The 21336-nt window shown below is 41.8% G+C and overlaps 1 protein-coding gene and 1 pseudogene across 1 annotated transcript in view; both read left to right on the plus strand.

Moving 5' to 3' along the window:
• Positions 1-3919: 3919 nt before the first annotated feature.
• Positions 3920-5523, plus strand: LOC115376952 (H-2 class II histocompatibility antigen, A-U alpha chain-like; annotated as a pseudogene).
• A 3152-nt stretch (positions 5524-8675) lies between these two features.
• LOC115376698 (H-2 class II histocompatibility antigen, E-S beta chain-like) overlaps positions 8676-21336 on the plus strand; it is a 30304-nt gene continuing 17643 nt past the window's right edge. Inside the window, exons 1-6 of the mRNA XM_030076456.1 lie at positions 8676-8772; positions 10214-10486; positions 13577-13793; positions 13935-14002; positions 15688-15801; positions 16691-16765. Coding sequence (XP_029932316.1) covers positions 8718-8772; positions 10214-10486; positions 13577-13793; positions 13935-14002; positions 15688-15801; positions 16691-16716 — 753 coding nt within the window. The 5' untranslated portion in view covers positions 8676-8717 and the 3' untranslated portion in view covers positions 16717-16765. The remainder of the gene's footprint in view (positions 8773-10213; positions 10487-13576; positions 13794-13934; positions 14003-15687; positions 15802-16690; positions 16766-21336) is intronic.

Here is a 21336-nt window from a genome sequence, read left to right on the forward strand (position 1 = left end):
TCTCTCTCTCTCTCCCTCTCCTGCACAAATCACTTTCCACCATAAGTGCAATATTACTAACATGCGTGTTTAGCACTAAGCTAATTCTGCACTGACCAAGTCCAACAGTTCCATGAATCCCAGTCCCGGGCATCAGGTTCTGTGGCTTGGTCCATTCTATATTACACTGTCTATATTATATATACATATTTATATATATATACATATACTGTCTATATTACATAGGCTGTTTATATTTTTCTCTATATTTTTATATTTACTGCTTATATATATATTATATTTATTATTTATTTATTATATATATACTACTTACTTATATATAGGCTGTTTATACTTATAGATATACTATTTATATTTTTATTTACATTTACATATGCTGTTTACCTTTACTTACATATACTGTTTATAGTTTACATACTGTTTATACCCACACATACTGTTTATATATACTGTTTATACCTATATATATATATTTATATACTGTTATATATCTTATATTTTATATTTACACTTATATTTACACTTCTTTTCTGGTCTTTTTTTTGGGGGGGTTTTTTTTGGCTTATACCGGGACCTGAGTGCTAATTTCGTACCACTAGCATGTAAGTGTGAACTGGTATGACAATAAAGTTCCTTGAATCCTTGAATCCTTGACCAGGGACCAGGGGCCAGAGGGTCAGGGGGGCCAGAGGTACCAGGGGCCAGAGGGTCAGAAGGCCAGGGGCCAGGGGGACCAGGGGGACCAGGGGGACAGGGTAGAGTTCTCATATTCTGCCCGAACATTTTCGGGTAGGGTCGGGCCTAAAATGTATGTGAATTGGTCGGGTAGGGTAGGGCTTTGGGTTCTGGTTCTGTTTTACTGTCGCCGTTGAAGGACGAAATCTAAATGACGCAGGCATGAAGCAGATGGAGAGAGAGAGAGAGAGAAGAACAGGGATAACAGTTTAGTGCTAAATTAAACCGTTTTGTGCAGAACTACAGTAACTTTACTAACTTAGCATGTTTTATGAACAACTGAACATGTGAAGCTGCCTTTCGCCAACTATCAGGCGACTATCAACAAACATTCTGATCTGGCCGAGAGGCTGAGACGAGGGAATTTGACCTGCTTGACTCGGAGGCTGGCTGTCAATAAAGCGATGATAATAATGGCGAATTTGGCGATCTTTTTTTTCCCTCTCTCCTTTCATTTTTTTCGGGCTTCATCGGGCTGGCGGGCCTAAAGTTCATTAGTCGGGTAGGGTAGGGCCTCGGGCTGGCCCAGTCGGGGTAGGGTAGGTTAGGGTAGGGTCTTAATTTTCAGGCCCGATGAAAACTCTAGGACAGGGGGATCTTTTGTTTGGGTTCTTAAGATATTTTGTTTGTGAATTCAAAAATATCTTAAGATTCTTCTTAAACCCAAATATAAGAAAAAAGTGGAACTTAATAGGAAATTTAATCGTAAGAACCTTTAGAGAATCCGGCCCCTGGTCTTTGGTGTCAGACTCTCCGTCACTCAGCTTGCACCTGTCCGGTTTCTCCCCGGTGAGGACGCGCTGCTGTCGGCTGCACATGGCCAGACGGCCGGGCTGTTTCCCGCGGTGGTCGCAGCCGTGCGGTCTCTCTCCGGTGTGAAGGCGCTGGTCTGTTTACAACAACCCGGCGGTGTCACCTTCATGTAGCCGCGGATGTGTAACTCCTCCCACACCTGTCGCACCTGTGTGGTTTCTCTGCAGTGCGCATGTGCTGGTGTACACTCCTGATCAAAATCTTAATCGTTCAAAGACAGAAAGCTTTTTTGCCTTTGCCATCAGGAGGTCATGACAGTGTGGATACCTGTCAGAAAATGACACTGAATCCACATTTTTTGCCAAGATTTGGGCTTTTAAAGGCAGTGGTCTTAAACTTTTGATCAGCTGATGAACAGCCTGTTTCAGTTTAATGGTTGTTTGCAATAAATTGCTAGGGGGGGGGCATTGCCCCCCCTAGCGTCTGAAATGTGTCACTACATTGAGTCAAAAATAAGTCCAATATTTTTTTTTCCTGTATACATATCTATAAACATTTAAGCAATGCAATAAAATAAGATTATTTTCAGAAATAAATCTGAATTACATTATGTTTGGTATTGTAATAAATAAAATAATAATAAAAAAAAAAAAGTTTGCCAACGCAAATTTCAAACTCCGCCTATGGAAAAGCCTGAACTCTGTCCTGCAGGCAGAGGTGGTTTCTCTGCGGTGTGGACTCTCTGAGGACTCTGACGCTGCTGGACCTGACCTGAAGCTCCTCCTGCACTGCCGACACAGGTGTGGTTTCTCTCCCGTGTGAAATGTGAATTGCATCAGTTTGTGAAGGCTGTTAGCTCTGCTGCCGTCTCTCTGTTCACCCGGAGGAAGGAAGAGAGAGAAGTGAGGGAAGGAAAGCGTCTCCACGTCAGTTTACATCATATTAAGGCCTCAAAACCACAAAGAACATCATATCAGCTGTAATGTCCTGCCCTGTATCCTTTACTGTCACTTCTTTATTTCTTTATTTTTTATTTATTCACAAATCATCATCAGCATCAGCAAGATTGTTTTTTGTCCCACATCAGGAGATACAATGTTTAGGAAAATGAATTTCTTCAAACAGCAGTATGACAGAAGGACAGAGGGATTACAGATGAGAGTTTTTTTATTTTAGTTTTAATGGATTTTTTCAGATTTTTGTTTTGAGTGTTTGTGAAAGGCGTCTGAACGCAGCTGATCTCGCTGAGCTCATCTTTAATACCTCACCTTTATTTTTCAGGTTCATTTTTTGTTTTTTTGTCACTAATGTTTGTCCGTATCCATGGCAACAGTTATTTCCTGCTTTTTTTTTTTTTTTTTTACTTCTTCTCCTTCACATATTAAATCTCATTTTGTTGATCATCTGAAATGACAGATTACAAGAAGCCATAATTTATTTTACAGCTTAACAGGGATTATTTGGTGTGTGTGTGTGTGTGTGTGTGTGTGTGTTTCTGAAGCTGTTTCTTGTGACTTGATTTATGGGGAAGGGCAATATCAAATTAGCAAACACACACACACACACACACACACACACACACACACACACACACACACACACACACACACATATTTCCATCTTCAGACTGAAATGTTCAAGTGATACAACCTGCGGCCACCAGGGGGCAGCGTGACGCAGGTCGGCAGGGAAATCAGAACAGAGAAAAACTCTGAATATCTGAGACTGAAGTTGTAAATTTACAAGAAAAAAAACTGGAAAATTTCCACAAATTTACAAGAAAAGAACTAGGAGGTTGAATTGGTAATTTCATGGGGGAAAAAAACACAAATATATGAGAAAAAAACTGAAAAACTCTGAGATTTAAGTTGTAATTTTACAAGAAAAAAAAATCAGAAATATAGTTTTTCTACCATGGAACTGAGGGTTTTTTTTTTTTCTTTTAAATTTATGAGTCATGATCTCAGAATTTTCAATGTTTTTTTCTCATAAATTTATGACTTTTGTTTTCAAAACGTTGGCAATAAAAAGTAGCGACTCAACCCTGACCTCTGACCCCTGACCTCTGGCTCACCGGACACCAGAGACGCTCACAGCCTGGAGACGGACGCCTGCGAAAGACTGTTCTTTATCTCTGTTGTATAACCCCTTTTCTGTAACTCTGTTCTTTAGTTCTGCTCTGTGTCTACCTGGAGACTGATGATGTCACAGAAAGCTGTGCTGTGATTGGTGGCTGTGTGTGTGAGCCAACATTTGGACAGAGAACTTGCTCCTGTTTGTGTTAGTTTCCAGCAGAGAGTGAAGTCAGCGCTGAGCCCCACACCGAGATGAAGAGCCTCCTCATCCTCTCCTGGCTGCTGTGTGTCCGAGCAGAAGGTCAGCACAGCTTCTCACCTGCTGCACTCTCACCTGACAGCAAACACAACCACTAATGCTGACACTTTTTTGGCTCTCCTGGCTTCCCTGTCCAGTTCTTCATCAGACCATACAGGTCATTGGCTGTTCAGCCTCTAATGGAGAGTTTATGGTTGGCCTGGACACTGAGGAGGAATGGTACGCCGACTTCAAGAACCACAGAGGAGTCATTGTTCTGCCCAAGTTTGCAGATCCTGTCAGCTATGAAGGACTTTATCAAATGGCTGTGGGTACGCTGAAGACCTGCAAAGCAAACCTGGCAACACTTGATGGTGCCTATAACAACCCACCAGTGAAACTCGGTAAAGACCAACAACATCTGACTATAATGAGATTGTCTCTGTAACGAGAGATCTGACGAGCTGCACTAACACAGATCAAAGGGTTAGTCAGTAACTACTTAGGTTGGGGTCACTCAGTAACTAGTTAGGTCAGGGTTAGTCAGTAACTATGTAAGTCGGGGTTAGTAAGTAACTCTCTTTTCTCTTGAAGAACAGAACAGAAAAGTGTTTCTCCTGCTTCGTTCCAACAGGATCAGATTAAAGCTACATCAGCAACAACTGCTGCTGCAGCTCACACTTACACAGCCCTATGTTCTTCTTCCCTGATCAAAATGAGATATGATGTTCTGAAGAGAAACAAACATGTGTTCCCTGTGTGTGTGCAGATGTTCCTCACAGCACCATCTACACCAGAAACCGTGTGCAGCTCGACGTGGAGAACCACCTCATCTGCCACGTGAGCGGGTTCTTTCCCGCTCCTGTCTCCGTCTACTGGACCAGGAACGACCAGATCGTGACCGAGGGAACCAGCATCAACACCCCGTACCCCAGCAAAGACGGAACCTTCACCCAGATCTCCACCCTGAAGTTCACCCCCCAGCAGGGAGACATCTACAGCTGCACGGTGCAGCACCCAGCTCTGGAGCAGCCGCTGACCCGAGTCTGGGGTGACGCACCTTTCTCACCTAGCTACCCCTGAGCTGAGCCTGCTGCTAACCTGTTAGCCTGCTGCTAACCTGTTAGCCTGCTGCTAACCTGCTGCTAACCTGTTAGCCTGACCCCACCCTGCTGCTAACCTTTTAGCCTGCTGCTAACCTGTTAGCCTGACCCCACACTGCTGCTAACCTGTTAGCCTGACCCCACCCTGCTGCTAACCTGTTAGCCTGACCCTGCTGCTAACCTGTTAGCCTGACCCCACCCTGCTGCTAACCTGTTAGCCACCTGACACTGCTAACCTGTTAGCTAGCAGAGTAAAGCTAACTGGTGTTGGTGTGTTGTTCCTGCAGATGTGCAGCAGGACCAGCCGGGTATCGGACCTGTGGTGTTTTGTGGACTGGGTCTAACCGTGGGTCTGCTGGGCGTGGCCACAGGAACCTTCTTCCTCATCAAAGGAAACGAATGCAGCTGATTGGCTGTCGCTGCCTTTAATCTGCTTCTGTCTGCTGCTGATCAACATGGAGCATGGAGACATGGAGTAGCTTCCACACTGATAAAATTCATTTAAACAAAGATTGTTTACAGAGATTCTGTTTGAAGTTGCTGGTGGTTCCTGTGATACTTTAGCTTCTTACTTTCAAGCAACTTTCAATACATTTCCCACAGTGGCGTAATTTCACTTTTTTCCCCGTGGGTTATTGATCAAAAGGGCTCCCTGTCAGATTCTTAACCCAGACCTCAGAGGTAATAAAAACCCGTTTCGGAAAAATGATGCGCGCAAAGACGCACAGTGGAGAGGTGCGCCTTTTTCAATTATTGCCCTACGAGAAAGAGCACTGCAGTCATTTCAGGTTGTAATAATAATAATAATAATAAAAAAAAAGGTTGTGTGCGCATGACACATTTATAGACTAGCAAAACGATTTTCAGCAACTTCATCCTGCATGGTTGGCAGCCTACAAGTGTTATAGGAGCTTCATAATTGTTAAATCTGTCAGTGATCGTCAGTCTGTTCTGATTTGCATTTGTTATTCATTTTACATGCATATAATTACAGAATAAACAACACTTTGCTATAAAATATAATATATATAAATATATATAAATATATAAATATATAAAAACAATTTTATTTGGATCAACATTTACAAAAAATTACAACATAAACAACATTTAGGCCTACAAAGTGCAATGTTTGTAAAACATTTTTCAATAAAAATATATTGGGAAACACAAGCTGCAACACGTCATAAAAACAGTTACTTAACAACTAAATAATACACTTTTTAACAAGGTCATTCGGCTGTAGGCCTACCTCTGTTCTCAGCAGACCTTCTCTCCTATTAGGCCAATATTTGGTTACACTTTCACATTAACTGCATAAATGAACGCATTCATAACACATCCATATGCGGTAGTTTCCATGACTCAAGAATGAATCTTGATATCCCGAAACTGAATAAATACCAAACATCACACAAAACTGCTTTGCTAGCTCAATCATGTTGTAACTAAAATATCCACCGGAAAAAAAAAAAAAAAAAAATCATGGAATGTTAGTTATACTTCTGCTGACTTCTCAGTCATTTTTAATGTAACAAGTACAGATGTGTTGATTTATTAAATGTTCATTTCAATGTACAGATGCAAACAAATCGACAAATTTATTAAATCAATGGCCATTGGCCCAGGAAACTCAGAAAGACTAAACAAATTAATAACGATTAATAGGCTAATTAATAACTGATAACATTAACACATTAATAACAAGAACAAAGTTACAGCCGCACATCTCTGTGGGAAATCTGACAGGTACTGTCTGTGGTGCTGAATCTGCCTCAGCAGGTACTGTCCGTGGTGCTGAATCCGCCTCAGCAGGTACTGTCCGTGGTGCTGAACCTGCCTCAGCAGGTACTGTCCGTGGTGCTGAACCTGCCTCAGCAGGTACTGTCCGTGGTGCTGAATCTGCCTCAGCAGGCACTGTCCGTGGTGCTGAATCTGCCTCAGCAGGTACTGTCCGTGGTGCTGACTCCACTGAGGCATTTCATTCTCTTTATTATAGCAATTAAAGCTCCATAAAATTCACAGAGGATCTTGTTTAGCTCTTCTTTCCTTACAGGTGAGAAATCAGCTGTTTGCTCGGTGTTTGTCAGGTAGTCTTGTAGACATTTGACAGCCCAAGACATTGACCGGGCCGTACCGGCTTCATTTCCTGACCTCTTTTACTTTTATTTTACTATTTAAGTGAACTGACGAAAGCTTAGTAATGTAAGAAGGCAAAATAAGCTAAGGCCTCAGCCTATACATTTTCAGTCAGTGTCTATTGTGTCTATTTGTACATATGTATATATATGTATTTGTTCTGGTTTTCCACTGAAAGGAAATGAAATATTATTTACTGTTTAAAAAATATGTGCATAAGATATTGTCTATTCATGTGTATTTGATTTTTGCAACTTGAAAATGACCGAAATAAAACATTCACTATCACTATCACTATCTCCAGCTGATCCAGCTCTTCACTCATCACTCTCGCGTATCTCTCCTTTTTCTCTTTTGTCTTGTCGACGAGCTGCGCTGACAGGAAGTTGAAATCACACCATAAATTGCATCGCCGGCTGGACGGATGAGCTTCAGGTTCTCAGCGGCACCAGCGGTTTGTCTCCAGTTAGGTCATTAAATCCACAGGTGATCCACAGGTATCGCTCATCAGTGTTCTGGGTGCAGATTAGCCAGTGAGCTTCATGATGCTAGACGTCAGTAATTTACCAGGTGAGCTCCAGAACAGAACGGCCAGCCATACTGATTTAGTCGAACTGTGAGCAAAAACATTTTGTCTCCTCTTCAGTTTACCCGGAGCTTTTCATCCTCTGGTTTTCAGCGTGTTTCCTCTGACAAAACAACATCTACTCTAATCTACAAAATAAAAATATTGATTTTCTTTTCATGTTATCTCCTCATTAAGTGAAATACACAAAAAAACAGACATGCATTCATTCAGAAACTAATAGTGAAAAAAAAGTCCACAACAATCAAAAGGCCTTTTCCTGACAACAGAAACCTCCTGAAGTTCATGGACGACGCTGGTTTGAGTCCACTGGAGAGGCTCATGACGGGACAGTGGTGGATTACTGGAGGAGCACGGTGGTAATCACTTCCAAAGGGATGGGCGTCAACTTTCAAAAAACCTCTCATTGGACCGTCCCAAACATTATTAAGGGCACATCTGTTGGGAGGGGGGATTATTCAAAGTACCTGGGAACAGCTGTGGAGAAGAACTTAAACTTTAACCTGAACACAACTGCAGTCTGCAAGCTGACCTGCAGACGCTGCTCTTTCTGTGAAGACTGAACACTTTTAATGTCGACTCTGATGGGTCTGTTCTACAGATCTGTGATTGAGTCCATTTGGACCTTTTGTCCCATCTCTTGGTATGGTAGCCTCTGAATGCACAATAAAAACTGTCTGTCTGGTATCATGAGAACAGCCAGTAAGATAACTGGCAGCTTTCCTTGTTTCCAGCAGCACTGCAGCACTTTATCTATCTTTTCTGTTGTCATGGTTCAGTCCTTCCTCAGAGGTTTACAGCTAAAAAACACAGGAAGCCACAAGAAACCTTTCAAAAGGAATGAAGACTGAAAACTAGGAGGTAAGAAACATACAAAACCGAGGGAGGACAGGAAACAGGACAGACAGGCTGTGGCTCCATGTATATCTCCCATGATGCTCTCTGTGTGTGGCACCAGCCGTCAATTCGTGCGGTCTGCCCGGCAACAGGTGATGCTGGTCATGTGATCAGCGTGTGGCTCCTGGGTTGGTTTTTGTAGCAGGACTCAGTTTGAGCTCTGTCAGTGTTTGTTCAGTCAGCAGAGGAACATGGCTTCATCCTTTCTGGGCTTTTCCCTCCTCTTCCTCAGCCTGAACGCAGCAGGTAGGACCACTACTGCTAAAAGTACTGCTAAAAGTACTGCTACCACTACTGCTAAAAGTACTGCTACCACTACTGCTAAAAGTCCTGCTAGCACTACTGCTAAAAGTACTGCTACCACTACTGCTACCACTACTGCTAAAAGTACTGCTACCACTACTGCTAAAAGGACTGCTACCACTACTGCTAAAAGTACTGCTACCACTACTGCTAAAAGTACTGCTGCCACTACTGCTAAAAGTACTGCTACCACTACTGCTAAAAGTACTGCTACCACTACTGCTAAATGTACCGCTACCACTACTGCTAAAAGGACTGCTACCACTACTGCTAAAAGTACTGCTACCACTACTGCTAAAAGTACTGCTACCACTACTTCTAAAAGTACTGCTAAAAGGACTGCTACCACTGCTACCACTACTGCTAAAAGTACTGCTACCACTACTGCTAAAAGGACTGCTACCACTACTGCTAAAAGTACTGCTGCCACTACTGCTAAAAGTACTGCTGCCACTACTGCTAAAAGGACTGCTACCACTACTGCTAAAAGGACTGCTACCACTACTGCTACCACTGCTAAATGTACTGCTACCACTACTGCTACCACTACTGCTAAAAGTACTGCTAAAAGGACTGCTACCACTGCTACCACTACTGCTAAAAGTACTGCTACCACTACTGCTAAAAGGACTGCTACCACTACTGCTAAAAGGACTGCTACCACTACTGCTAAAAGTACTGCTAAATGTACTGCTACCACTACTGCTACCACTACTGCTAAAAGTACTGCTACCACTACTGCTAAAAGTACCACTCCTGCTAAAAGTACCACTACTGCTAAAAGTACTGCTACCACTACTGCTAAAAGTACTGCTACCACTACTGCTAAAAGGACTGCTACCACTACTGCTAAAAGTACTGCTACCACTGCTGCTAAAAGTACTGCTACCACTACTGCTAAAAGTACTGCTGCCACTACTGCTAAAAGTACTGCTACCACTACTGCTACCCCTACTGCTAAAAGTACTGCTACCACTACTGCTAAAAGTACTGCTACTACTACTGCTACCACTGCTGCTAAAAGTACTGCTACCACTACTGCTAAAAGTACTGCTACTACTACTACTACCACTGCTGCTAAAAGTACTGCTACTACTACTGCTACCACTGGTGCTAAAAGTACTGCTACCACTACTGCTAAATGTACTACTACTACTACTGCTAAAAGTACTGCCAGTACTGCTTAAAGTACTACTATAACTACTGCTAAAAGTACTGCTACCACTACTGGTTAGGACTAATACCTCATCAGTACTTCAGTAACTACTTCATCAGTACTTCATCAGTACATGAGTAACTAGGTCATCAGTTTGATGATATTTCTATATTCAGTGGTAAATCAGAAAATGTTTAATCAGATTAATGTTGTGTGTTTTGTCTCCAGATGGATTTAAAAATTATGCAGCAAGCTACTGTGAGTTCAACTCCTCTGAGATGAAGGACATCGAGTACATTCTCTCTTTTTATTACAACAAGGATGAGTATCTCAGGTACAGCAGCTCAGTGGGGGAATTTGTGGGCTACACTGAGCTCGGTGTGAAGAACGCAGAGAGGCTGAACAGGGACACTGCACAGCTGGCAGCCCTGAGAGCTCAGAAGGAGAGAGTCTGCAAAAACAACATTGAGAAGTGGGACTCTGGCATACTGGCTAAGAAAGGTGAGCTGCTCTCCTCTCTGCACCACCACCACCATCACCATCATCATCATCACCATCATCATCATCATCACCTCCTATACTCCATTTTCACAAATGACCTCCCATTAGTACTAGAGAAAGCTTGCATCTCAGTGTATGCTGATGACTCAACAGTTTATCTGGCTGCAGCAACAATTGAAGAATTAAGTGCTAATCTAACCAAAGAGATGACTATGGTGGTAGACTGGATAAAAAATAATAAGCTCATTTTAAATGTGACTAAAACTAATTGTATAGTTCTTGGTACAGATCACTCATTGCGGTCTAAGCCAAAGCTTAATCTCATTTTAAATAATACGGTGATTAATCAAGTAGAGGAAGTTAAATTGCTGGGAGTCATCATTGACAACAAGTTATCATGGAACAAACATATACAAAAGGTGGTGACCAAAATGGGAAATGCCTTAGCACTGGTTAAAAGATGCGCAAAATATCTAACCCACCAACTTGTTAAACAAGTGATCGAAGTCTTGGTCCTGTCTAATTTGGACTATTGCCCTATAATATGGTCCAATACATCAAAGAGTAATATTATGAAATTGCAGCTGGTCCAGAATAAAGCAGCACGAGTTGCTCTATCCTGTGGATGGAGAACCAATGTATCCAAAATGCATGAATCGTTACGTTGGTTAGATGTGAAAAATAGATTATTGTACTTATTAATAATTTTTATCAAGAATGTCATTACTTCAAAATTTCCTGTCCCTATTCATGAAAAATTGTCTCTTAGGTCTGAGGCGCACAGTTATTCAACTAGACATGCTGTTGAAGGTCGTTTTACCCTACCAAAATCTACCACCTTGACTCAACGTACAGTGACATATAGAGCAATGCAACAGTGGAATTTGCTTCCCTTTTCTCTGACTCAATTAAATCTTAGCAGCTTGAAAAAACAACTAAAAATCTATTTTCAAAATATGAATTTTGGTCACTGATGCTCCTTATGATATCGGAGTTAGATGAACAGTGGATGTTTTGTTTGTGCACTGCCTGGCTGCTCATGCTTGGTGGCCTGAGCTTGATTCACGGGTGCACAGGTATTAAGGCTGCTGCTGCCGGGGCCCCTGCTGTTGGGGTGGGCGCGGGTCAGCATAGGTGAGCAGCTGGACATTGTTAATGTGTGAGTCCTCGTTTATTGTTTATTTGTGTAAAATTTGTGTTAAAATATATTCTGTGTTTTTTCAGTTGGTTATAATTGCAGTGTCTTATGTTTTGTTTGTATTTGTCTTGTGATCTTGTTTTACATTATATATGATTATTATGTAATGTTATATAATGTAGCGTATGTTGTGTCAGGTATGTTGTGTCATATACGCACATGTGTGCACATCTCTCATGTCTATCTGTGTACTGATGTATTGTCATTATGAATGATTATAGATCCCAGGAAGAATAGCTGCTGCTTGCAAAAGCTAATTGGGGATCTAAATAAAACAAACAAACAAACAAACCTCTGTAAATAAAACATCACTGAGTAAAACCATCACCACACACCTCTCACTGGTCACAGTTATTGATTATTGATTATTACAGAATTGTGTTTAAGTGAAAACATTAGTGTGTTTCTACTGTTTTAACTTCAGTTTGAATGAAGTTTAGTTTATTTCGATGAGCAGGGTCAGGGGTCACTTTCTGTTTTCTTCTGTCACGTTTCTACACTCAGCAGCTCATCCTGTTGTTTAACGGATTCTGAATCATGTTCACATTATTACTGTGACTAAACTGTTTTAATAATTTATCACTATGATCTCAAGATAATACTGCAATAATTAGAAAAAAAAATAAGCTGCCATATCTTTTGTTGAATAAAAATAATTGTATGTGTTTTAAAAAAGTGAAAATATTTTTCATGAGCAGAATGAAGTGCAGTGGCGCCCTCTGCTGGAAACACACTGTTACAATTACAAATTACCTTCTGAAAATACATTCATTGATTTACTCCAAATATCACAATATTAGAGCGATGTAATGTGATTACTCTCTGAGTTTTGGATTACCTCAGTGACAAATATGAAGAAAAAATTAAAGAGAAGACATCAATAACATAACTTTTACTGGAGTTTATTTTGTAAGACTGGAAGCTGAGCACAGCTCCCACTGTGCGGTTCCCTGACAGCAGACCGTTGTCTGTGGGACCATAAATAGAAATAGAAATAGAAATAGAAATAGAAATAGAAATACAGACAGCAGGCCTATCTGCAGCGCTGGTTGAAGTGAATCATCGACAGCCTGCAGAATTTTCATCTTGTTTTTCCTTTTTAACTTTAATGTTTAAACAAACTCATAGTAAATTAAATGTTTTTTACTGGAAGTGACTGATGACTGAAATGCGGGATGCTGTTTTTGTGGTGCAGGAGGCGGGACAAGCGTCCCGGGTTGGGGCCTGCCCCCCCACAGCATCCCGGGTTGGGGCCCGCCCCCCCACAGGGGGCCGGGTTTGGCACCCTACACCCGACTGTCAGGTTCTCCTCCTTTCCTGGTTAAACTCAGAGTCTCAGGGCTGCTGCCTCCACGCTGCAGTGGCACTGGCAGTGGACGAGGCTCTGTGGTTACAATATCAGTACAATATCATGTAAAAACATCTGGCTGATATTATTTTAAAAACACAGTCCTGAAAAATAATCCCTGTTTTCTCAAACTGAACTGATAATCTGATTATGTGTTGTTGTTGTTTTCCTCTCTAACTGAACTGATAATCTGATTATGTGTTGTTGTTTTCCTCTCTAACTGAACTGATAATCTGATTATGTGTTGTTGTTGTTGTTTTCCGCTCTAACTGAATTGGAGTACAGAGACTGACACTACTGCAGTAACTAGAGCCACTACTAGTACTACTACTACAACTAACAGAACCAGTGCTGCCCTCTGCTGCCACTCCCTGATACTGAAACTAATACTGCTACTAACACTAATACCACTGCAGGAGCCAGTAATAATGCAAGTTTGAAAATCCCTGGTTTATTCTACCAGTGGCGCCCTCTGGTGGGAGTCACACCCACATGATAATAATAATGATGATGATGATGATGATGATGATGTTTCTGGTCCCAGTGCCCCCCTCTGTTGTCACGCTGAGCTCGGTGACGCCCCCTGGTGGGAAACACACCCACATGCTGATGTGCAGCGTCTACGGCTTCTACCCCAAACACATCAGTGTGAAGTGGCTGAGAGACGGAAAGGTCACGACCTCTGATGTCACTTCCACTGAGGAGCTGGCGGACGGTGATTGGTACTACCAGATCCACTCCCACCTGGAGTTCACGCCCAGGTGAGTCCAGAGGCCTCAGAGCAGCTCAGCTGAGCTTCAGCATCAACACACACCAACACCTGACTGTGTGTGTGTGTGTGTGTGTGTGTGTGTGTGTGTGTGTGTGTGTGTGTGCGTGTGTGTGTGTGTGTGAGTGAGCAGGTCTGGAGAGAAGGTCTCTTGCATGGTGGAGCACATCAGCCTGAGCGACCCTGTGATCAGAGACTGGGGTAACTACCATGCATTTGTGAAATATTGCATTAAGAATCACTCTTAGGTCTTCAAGTGCAATTTCTTTTAGTACAGTCACAGCCAAAATACTAAACAAATCTTTAAAAAAGCCATTAAAAACTTAAAATTGATTGGTTCCATAAAAATACATAAGAAATTTGGAGTATTGGCTCATTTTGGTAGCAGTGATGAAGGTCGTTCTTTTTATTAAAAGACACAGTTTTTGTTGCCGAGCTTGGTGTCTATATAAAGCCAGCACATCTGAAAGTTCTTCAGACACAAAAATGGCTAAAACAAGGAACCTAACGCAGGAAACATGCCTGAAGATAAAGATTCTCAGCCAGGAAGGGTCCAGCTGCCGCCAGATAGCCTGGAAGTGCAGATGCAGTCCTTCAGCAGTTGGATCCACTCTGCAGAAATACAGACGAACCAACAGCTTGGAAGACAAACCAAGATCTGGGCGTCCGAGGGTTTCTTCAGCAAGAAATGACCGCATCCTGATCCGCATGTGCAGGCAAAACCACCGAATGACATCACAGGAGCTTCAGCAGCAGTGGTCAAACCAAACTGGTGTCCAGTGTTCCACCCGCACTGCACGTGGCCGACTTTTAGATCATGGCTTAAGGTCCTACAAGGCTATCAAGAAGCCCCTGATCAATGAGAGACAGAGGTTAGCCCGGTCGGACCAGGCACACAAGAACTGGACAGCCAGGAACTGGAAGAAGATTCTGTGATCAGATGAGTCCAGTTTCCAGCTTTATCTTCCTCCTACTAATGTGAGGGTATGCACATTAGTTTTGTTAGTTTTTCTTGTAAACAATAAACAAAAAAATGTAATTTGTATTTGTTTGTATCTGTCTCATGCAGCCACACCTTTTGGGAAACAAAAAAGATTTTTTTTTCCCACAAATATTTCATGATATTTGAGATTGTGTAAAATTTTAAGGGTGTCCGAAAACTTTTTTCCACCACTGTATATATTTTTGACAGACAGTACAACATATGCCATCATCACAAAATAGAAGACATACACATAATCCACTGTCCTGTTTTAAAATAAAAACATAAAACAAATACAAAAAAAAACAAACAAACCAAAAAAACAACAACTTGTGCCTCACATTAAAGTTTTACATTTGTCCTCTTATTCTACCACTCAATCTCTGTACTGGATCAGATCAGATCAGATCAGGTACATCTAGACAGACAGCCCCTCTACTGAAGTCAAGAAGGAGCCCCAGACCTGATCTCTGCCCATTGCTCTGAATGGGACTCGCTCCAAAGCAGCCGTTCTTGTCACTGGTTCAGTCCATTCCTTAAAACAGCAGGGAGCAGATGACCTCCAGTGTCTCAGAGTTATTCTACGTCCTGTAGTAGCAGCCAGATGTGTCCATAGTCTTTGTCCTCCAGTCAGAGTGTTATTGTCTGGCAGCAGACCCAGAACACACAGAGCTGGAGTCTGGGTGAGCTGTAATCTGAACAGATTATTTAAGAGGGGAACAGCCCTTTCCCACAGACACACTTTTTTCACATGAATATAACAAGAATACAACATGTACACACCTCACACCTCCAGCATGTCACTGTACCTTTTTAGTCTGTCTTTCTATCTTAACTGTCTGTCTGACCTGTCTATCTGTCTGATCTGTCTCTCTGTCTGTCTGACCTGTCTGTCTGCCGTCAGATCTGTCTCTTCCTGAGTCTGAGAGAAACAAGATCGTCATCGGAGCTTCAGGTCTGATTCTGGGTCTGATCTTATCTCTGGCTGGATTCATCTACTACAAGAGGAAGATGAAAGGTCAGTCTGCCGGACCAATTCAGACCAGTTTAATTTGTCTTGTTTAGGCCACTGAACCAGCTTATACCTTTGTTCACCAGTCCTGGTCAGTTTGTACAGGTCTAGACCACCTCAGGCCAGTTTGGACGAGTTATATCCAGTTTAGACCAGGATGGACCGTTCACTTTCAGGCCATTTTAGAACAGTTTAGACGAGTTCAAACCAGTTTAGACTGGTTATGACTAACTCTGACCAGTTGATATTAATTTAAAACAGTCCACACTGTTTCAGACCAGTGAAGGGCAGGTTGGACCAGATTAGTCTGGACTGGTCAGACAAATTCAGACCAGCTCAGACCAGTTCTGAAGTTCCTCCTGTCTTTAAATTAGGACGGATTCTGGTTCAGACCAGTTTAAACCAGTTTGTCCATCACAGAAACGAGCGTCTCTCCTCTGGTCTTTCCATTAGGACGGATTCTGGTTCAGACCAGTTTAAACCAGTTTAAACCAGTTTGTCCATCACAGTAACGAGCGTCTCTCCTCTGGTCTTCACATCAGGACGGATTCTGGTTCAGACCAGTTTAAACCAGTTTAAACCAGTTTAAACCAGTTTGTCCATCACAGTAACGAGCGTCTCTCCTCTGGTCTTTCCATCAGGATGGATTCTGGTTCAGACCAGTTTAAACCAGTTTAAACCAGTTTGTCCATCACAGTAACAAGCGTCTGTCCTCTGCTCTTTACATCAGGGTGGATTCTGGTTCAGACCAGTTTAAACCAGTTTAAACCAGTTTGTCCATCACAGTAACAAGCGTCTGTCCTCTGCTCTTTACATCAGGGTGGATTCTGGTTCAGACCAGTTTAAACCAGTTTGTCCATCACAGTAACGAGCGTCCCTCTGGTCTTTCCATCAGGACGGATTCTGGTTCCCACAAACTGAGGCAGGAATCCTGAAGCTTCATCCTGCTGAGGGAAAAGGCAGCTGGGAGGTGCAGCTGCTCTGCTGTGTTTTCAGTCCTGCCCCCTGCTGGGGAGGAGGACATCCAGGATGGAGCTCAGCTTCCTGCTCACAGCCTCAGCAGCAGCTGTTTGAAACCTTTAGTGCCTTAACAGATTATTATATTTCTGCTGGAGTGAGATGTCTTCTTGGTACAATAAACCTTTGGGCAACACTGTCACATGTGAATTTTAGCTGATAAATTATAATAATAACTTTATAAAATAGTAATCATTAAATACTTGGGTCATATCTTAAATGATCAAATGAATGATGTTGATGACATATACAGACAGCGACGCATGTTGTATGCACAAGCAAACATGTTGAGAAAAAGTTATTTTTCTGTTCGAATGAGGTCAAGATAGCCCTGTTTAGAGCCTATTGTACACCACTCTACACTGCCCCCTTGTGGGTCAACTTTAAGCAGAGCAGTATGCAGAAACTCCAGGTTGCTTAGAATGATTGTATGAGGATTCTACTTGGGAGGCCAAGGTTTTGTAGTGCCAGTGAAATGTTTTGTGGTGTAAGGGTCATTAGCTTTCATGCCCTACTGAGAAGGCTGACCTATAGGTTTATCTGCCGTCTGAATGTTTCAGAGAACATGCTTATCATGCTACTGACTAACCCTAACCCTAACCTAACCCTAACCCTAACCCTAGCCCAATCTGAGTGCTACCAAGTATCACTCAGGCATTTGGAATCATTGGTACAGGCTCTTGTTGTAGTCATTCTATGTGCTGATGTTAATTGGTTGATGTTATGCTGTCTTTTGTTGTGTGTTTGTATTGGACCTTGTGTCTGTTAATAATAAAGATTGATTGAATAAAGTACCTTCATGTATTCCCAGAAACAGGAACCATATAATAACAAGCCACAGTCAAATATTAGGTTAAACATCCCTATTAAGCACACCAAATCTGTTTTTCAGACATTTTTAATATATACCGCCCCAATTTACAGTGGTGGAAAAAAGTTTTTGGAGACCCCATGCATTTGTGAAATATTGCATTAGCAAATCACTCTTAGGTCTTCAAGTGCAATTTCTTTGAGTACAGTCACAGCCAAAATACTAAACAAATCCTAAAAAAAAGCCATTAAAAACTTCAAATTGATTGGTTCCATAAAAATACATAAGAAATTTGGAGTTTTGGGTCATTTTGGTACCAGTGATGAAGGTCGTTCTTTTTATTAAAAGACACAATTTTTGTTGCCAAGCTTGGTGTCTATATAAAGCCAGCACATTTGAAAGTTCTTCAGACACAAAAATGGCTAAAACAAGGAACCTAACGCAGGAAACACACCTGAAGATAAAGATTACACTGTCAACTATTTAGTTTGGTTAGTTTTTCTTGTAAACAATAAACAAAAAAATATAATTTGTATTTGTTTGTATCTGTCTAATGCAGCCTCACCTTTTGAAACACAAAAACGATTTTTCCACAAATATTTCATGATAATATTTGAGATTGTGAGATTGTGTCAAATTTTAATGTTCTCACAGTGGTTTTTCCACCACTGTGAGAACATTTTAGTTAAATGATAGTCTAATGTCTCATTTGTAGTGTCAATAATTCATTTATACCATTTTTAATCTTTTTATTGTTTAATTTGTCAAAATATGTCAAAAGTCTGGCATGGGCTTAATGGGTTCTTAATGTACCCTTTAAGCCCATGGCTGTTCCGAATGAGCCCACTTCATGATTTGTTGATAAATACATATATATATTTAAAAATCTTAACAATACAAACTTGTTCTATTAAAATATGTAATCTCTTAGCTCTCAATAGCTATTTTCATTTTGTCTCTACTCCTTTCCTCTGGCCTGTAAATGCCATTTGAAATAGGTGTGATCAGCCTTTTTGCTGTGTTGTCAACATAGAAAAAGCTAAACTTACAACATGTCTTCTTTGGAATGTAGCCAAAAAACTATTCATGAACAAAATCAAAATTAGAATGGAAATTACTCTTCAATACTTCATCTTTCAATACATGTTATCATTTTGTCTGTATCTCTAACCTACATTGTACTGTTGGCATTTAGAATTGGCCAAAATTTCTGGTTATCAAAATTAATGATACTATTGAGCACTTTCCATATACCCTGTGTATTATTTCTGTGCTGTTCTAACTGTTTGTGGTAATAATCCTTCTTACTGAGTCTCATTATACTTATTAATTTATTTTTATATTTTTTATATTTACACACACTTGAAATGAAAGTTTCACCCCCAAGAATAAAGCCTTCAAAACAAAATAACTCGTTGAACATCTCACACTGAGTTTGTTTATTAACTGAATTCTGATGACAATACAACTCAGTCAGGTATTTGTTTAGTCTCTTGGCTGTACAAGTTGCAAATTTTATTGGTCTGTTCCCCTACAATGGCAAGATACAGCCAATTGACTAATGACCATAGACGCCAAATAATTAATCTGAAGAGGCGGAACATCTCTAATGCCAGAACTGCAATCCAGTTAAATTGTTCCTTCAGAACTATCCAGAGGGTCTGGTCTCAGTATAGGAACACTGGATCCAGTGACAAAATCCTCGTACCTGGCCGCCAGAGGAAAACTACAGGCCGAGAGGACAGGAGGCTATTTTTGATGTCAAGGCTCTCCAGATTCAGCGATGCACGCCAGGTGACAGAGCAGTGGAATGCCTTCACAAATGCTAATGTGTCTGTGAGGACCACTAGGCGTCGTTTACATACACAGAAGCTATATAGCAGGTTTTCAAGGCAGAAACCTCTCATCTCTGTTCGTAACAGGCAACCAAGAGTGACCTGAGCCAAAAGGATCCAGAATTGGACAGTCCTGGATAACTGGGCCTTCATAGGGCCAATGCCAATTCACCCCTTAACTGTACCATTTGCCCCTACCCCTCCGTTTTGCGCGTTCACCCATAGGGGTAGGGATGTCCCAATTCTTGTTGAGGCGGAGGGGGAGGGTGGAGTGCTAGGGCTATATAGCCCTCCAAACAGAGTTTTTCCAGAGGCACACTCCAAAGCGAGTGCTACGAGAAATCTCCCACACTTCTCACACAATTAACACAAAAATCAATAAAGTCAGCGATTGTTTGTTTGACATTACACCACTACACCAGCTGGCTAGCATGTTGTGTGGCTAACGTTGGGCTAACTACAACAAAACTTGTTTACGGTCTATCATTCATACCTCAAGCTGATTCACCGGTGCTCCCAGGTGTCGAATTAAACAATAAGCCCCGAGAAGCCGTGGGTTACAGTGATTTTACAATGGCTGAGGGGCGTTCTTATCGGTGGCATGACGCGCAGCAGACACATCTCCTTACATTCTTCCGATTCGCTATTGACAACCGCCAAAAGATGCCAATTGCCCACGCAAGAGAGATTACCACAGCTGAAGACGTCAGTTTGAGATTGAGATTTACCGGCAAAAAAAAAAAAAATCATTGCGTGTTTACAACATCACTGATAACTAATGATGACGTTTCCGGGGATGAAGGGTTGTCCCGTTTCATAGGGGAGTCCCCTATCCCTTGTAACTTTGTTGCAAGGGGCAAGTGGCACTCGAAAAAGAGGGGTAGGGGTGAAAATAAGAAATTGGATTGGCCCATAGTGTTTTCGGTTTGGCCTGACAACAGATGACAGGCAGGTGAGATGTTGGCGAACAGCTGGTGAAGCTTTTGAACCGGAGGTGTTGAATTTCTGAACCAGAAGCAGCATATCCATAGCGGTGTGGGGCTGTATGAGTATCCATGGCTTGGGTGATTTGGTAGTTATTGACAGAAATGTGAATCACCAGAAATACACTGATGTGTTGGAGTCCAGCCTCCTACCATCTATCACCAACATGTTTGGGGACAGGAATCACCCATTTGTATTTCAGGATGACAATGCTCCTTGTCATAGAACCAGGGCTGTTGATGACTGGTTGGAACAACATGATATTCACAGGATGATCTGGCCTGCAAACATTATTGAAAATATCTGGAATGATATGTCTAAAGTGGTGGCAAAGGATCGTCCTACCTCCAAGCAATCTTTGATCAACTCAGTATTCCGTGCTTGGGCAAACATCAGTCCTGAACGCATCAGACAGCTATACAAATCATTGCCTCGCAGAATGACTGCTGTAATCAGGTCACGTTCTTATGCCACAAAGTATTAAGTTAAGCCAATGAATTTGGCTTAACTGTCAGCTTCAGCTCTTTTCTTTTCGTTAGCATTTTTTTGTCATTCTTTTCTCCCACCATCTCTGTCACCAGCCAGATGGAACCATTTCACCATCATGACTTCAGCATCTTTAACTGAGACTGAGGCAGTCACTGACAGTCACTTTTTGAAGGTATGGCCAAACCAACGTGGTTAGGATGTGGCCCTCATGTGTTTTGCCTTATCACATCTCAGCCAGAGGTGCCAGCTAGATGCCACATGTGGCCCAAAAGTCAGTGCTGTCAGGGTGGGTTTCGTCAGCCTGTTATTTCAGCCTGAAGGGTGGAGGTCAGTCAGATCACACGTGACGTTAGTGTTATGCCCTGTCTAGGGGTGCTGAGACACAACATAAAGAAGGCCCAATCT

The sequence above is a fragment of the Myripristis murdjan genome, chromosome 18 (assembly GCF_902150065.1).
Source record: "Myripristis murdjan chromosome 18, fMyrMur1.1, whole genome shotgun sequence".
NCBI classification, from domain to species: Eukaryota; Metazoa; Chordata; class Actinopteri; order Holocentriformes; family Holocentridae; genus Myripristis; species Myripristis murdjan.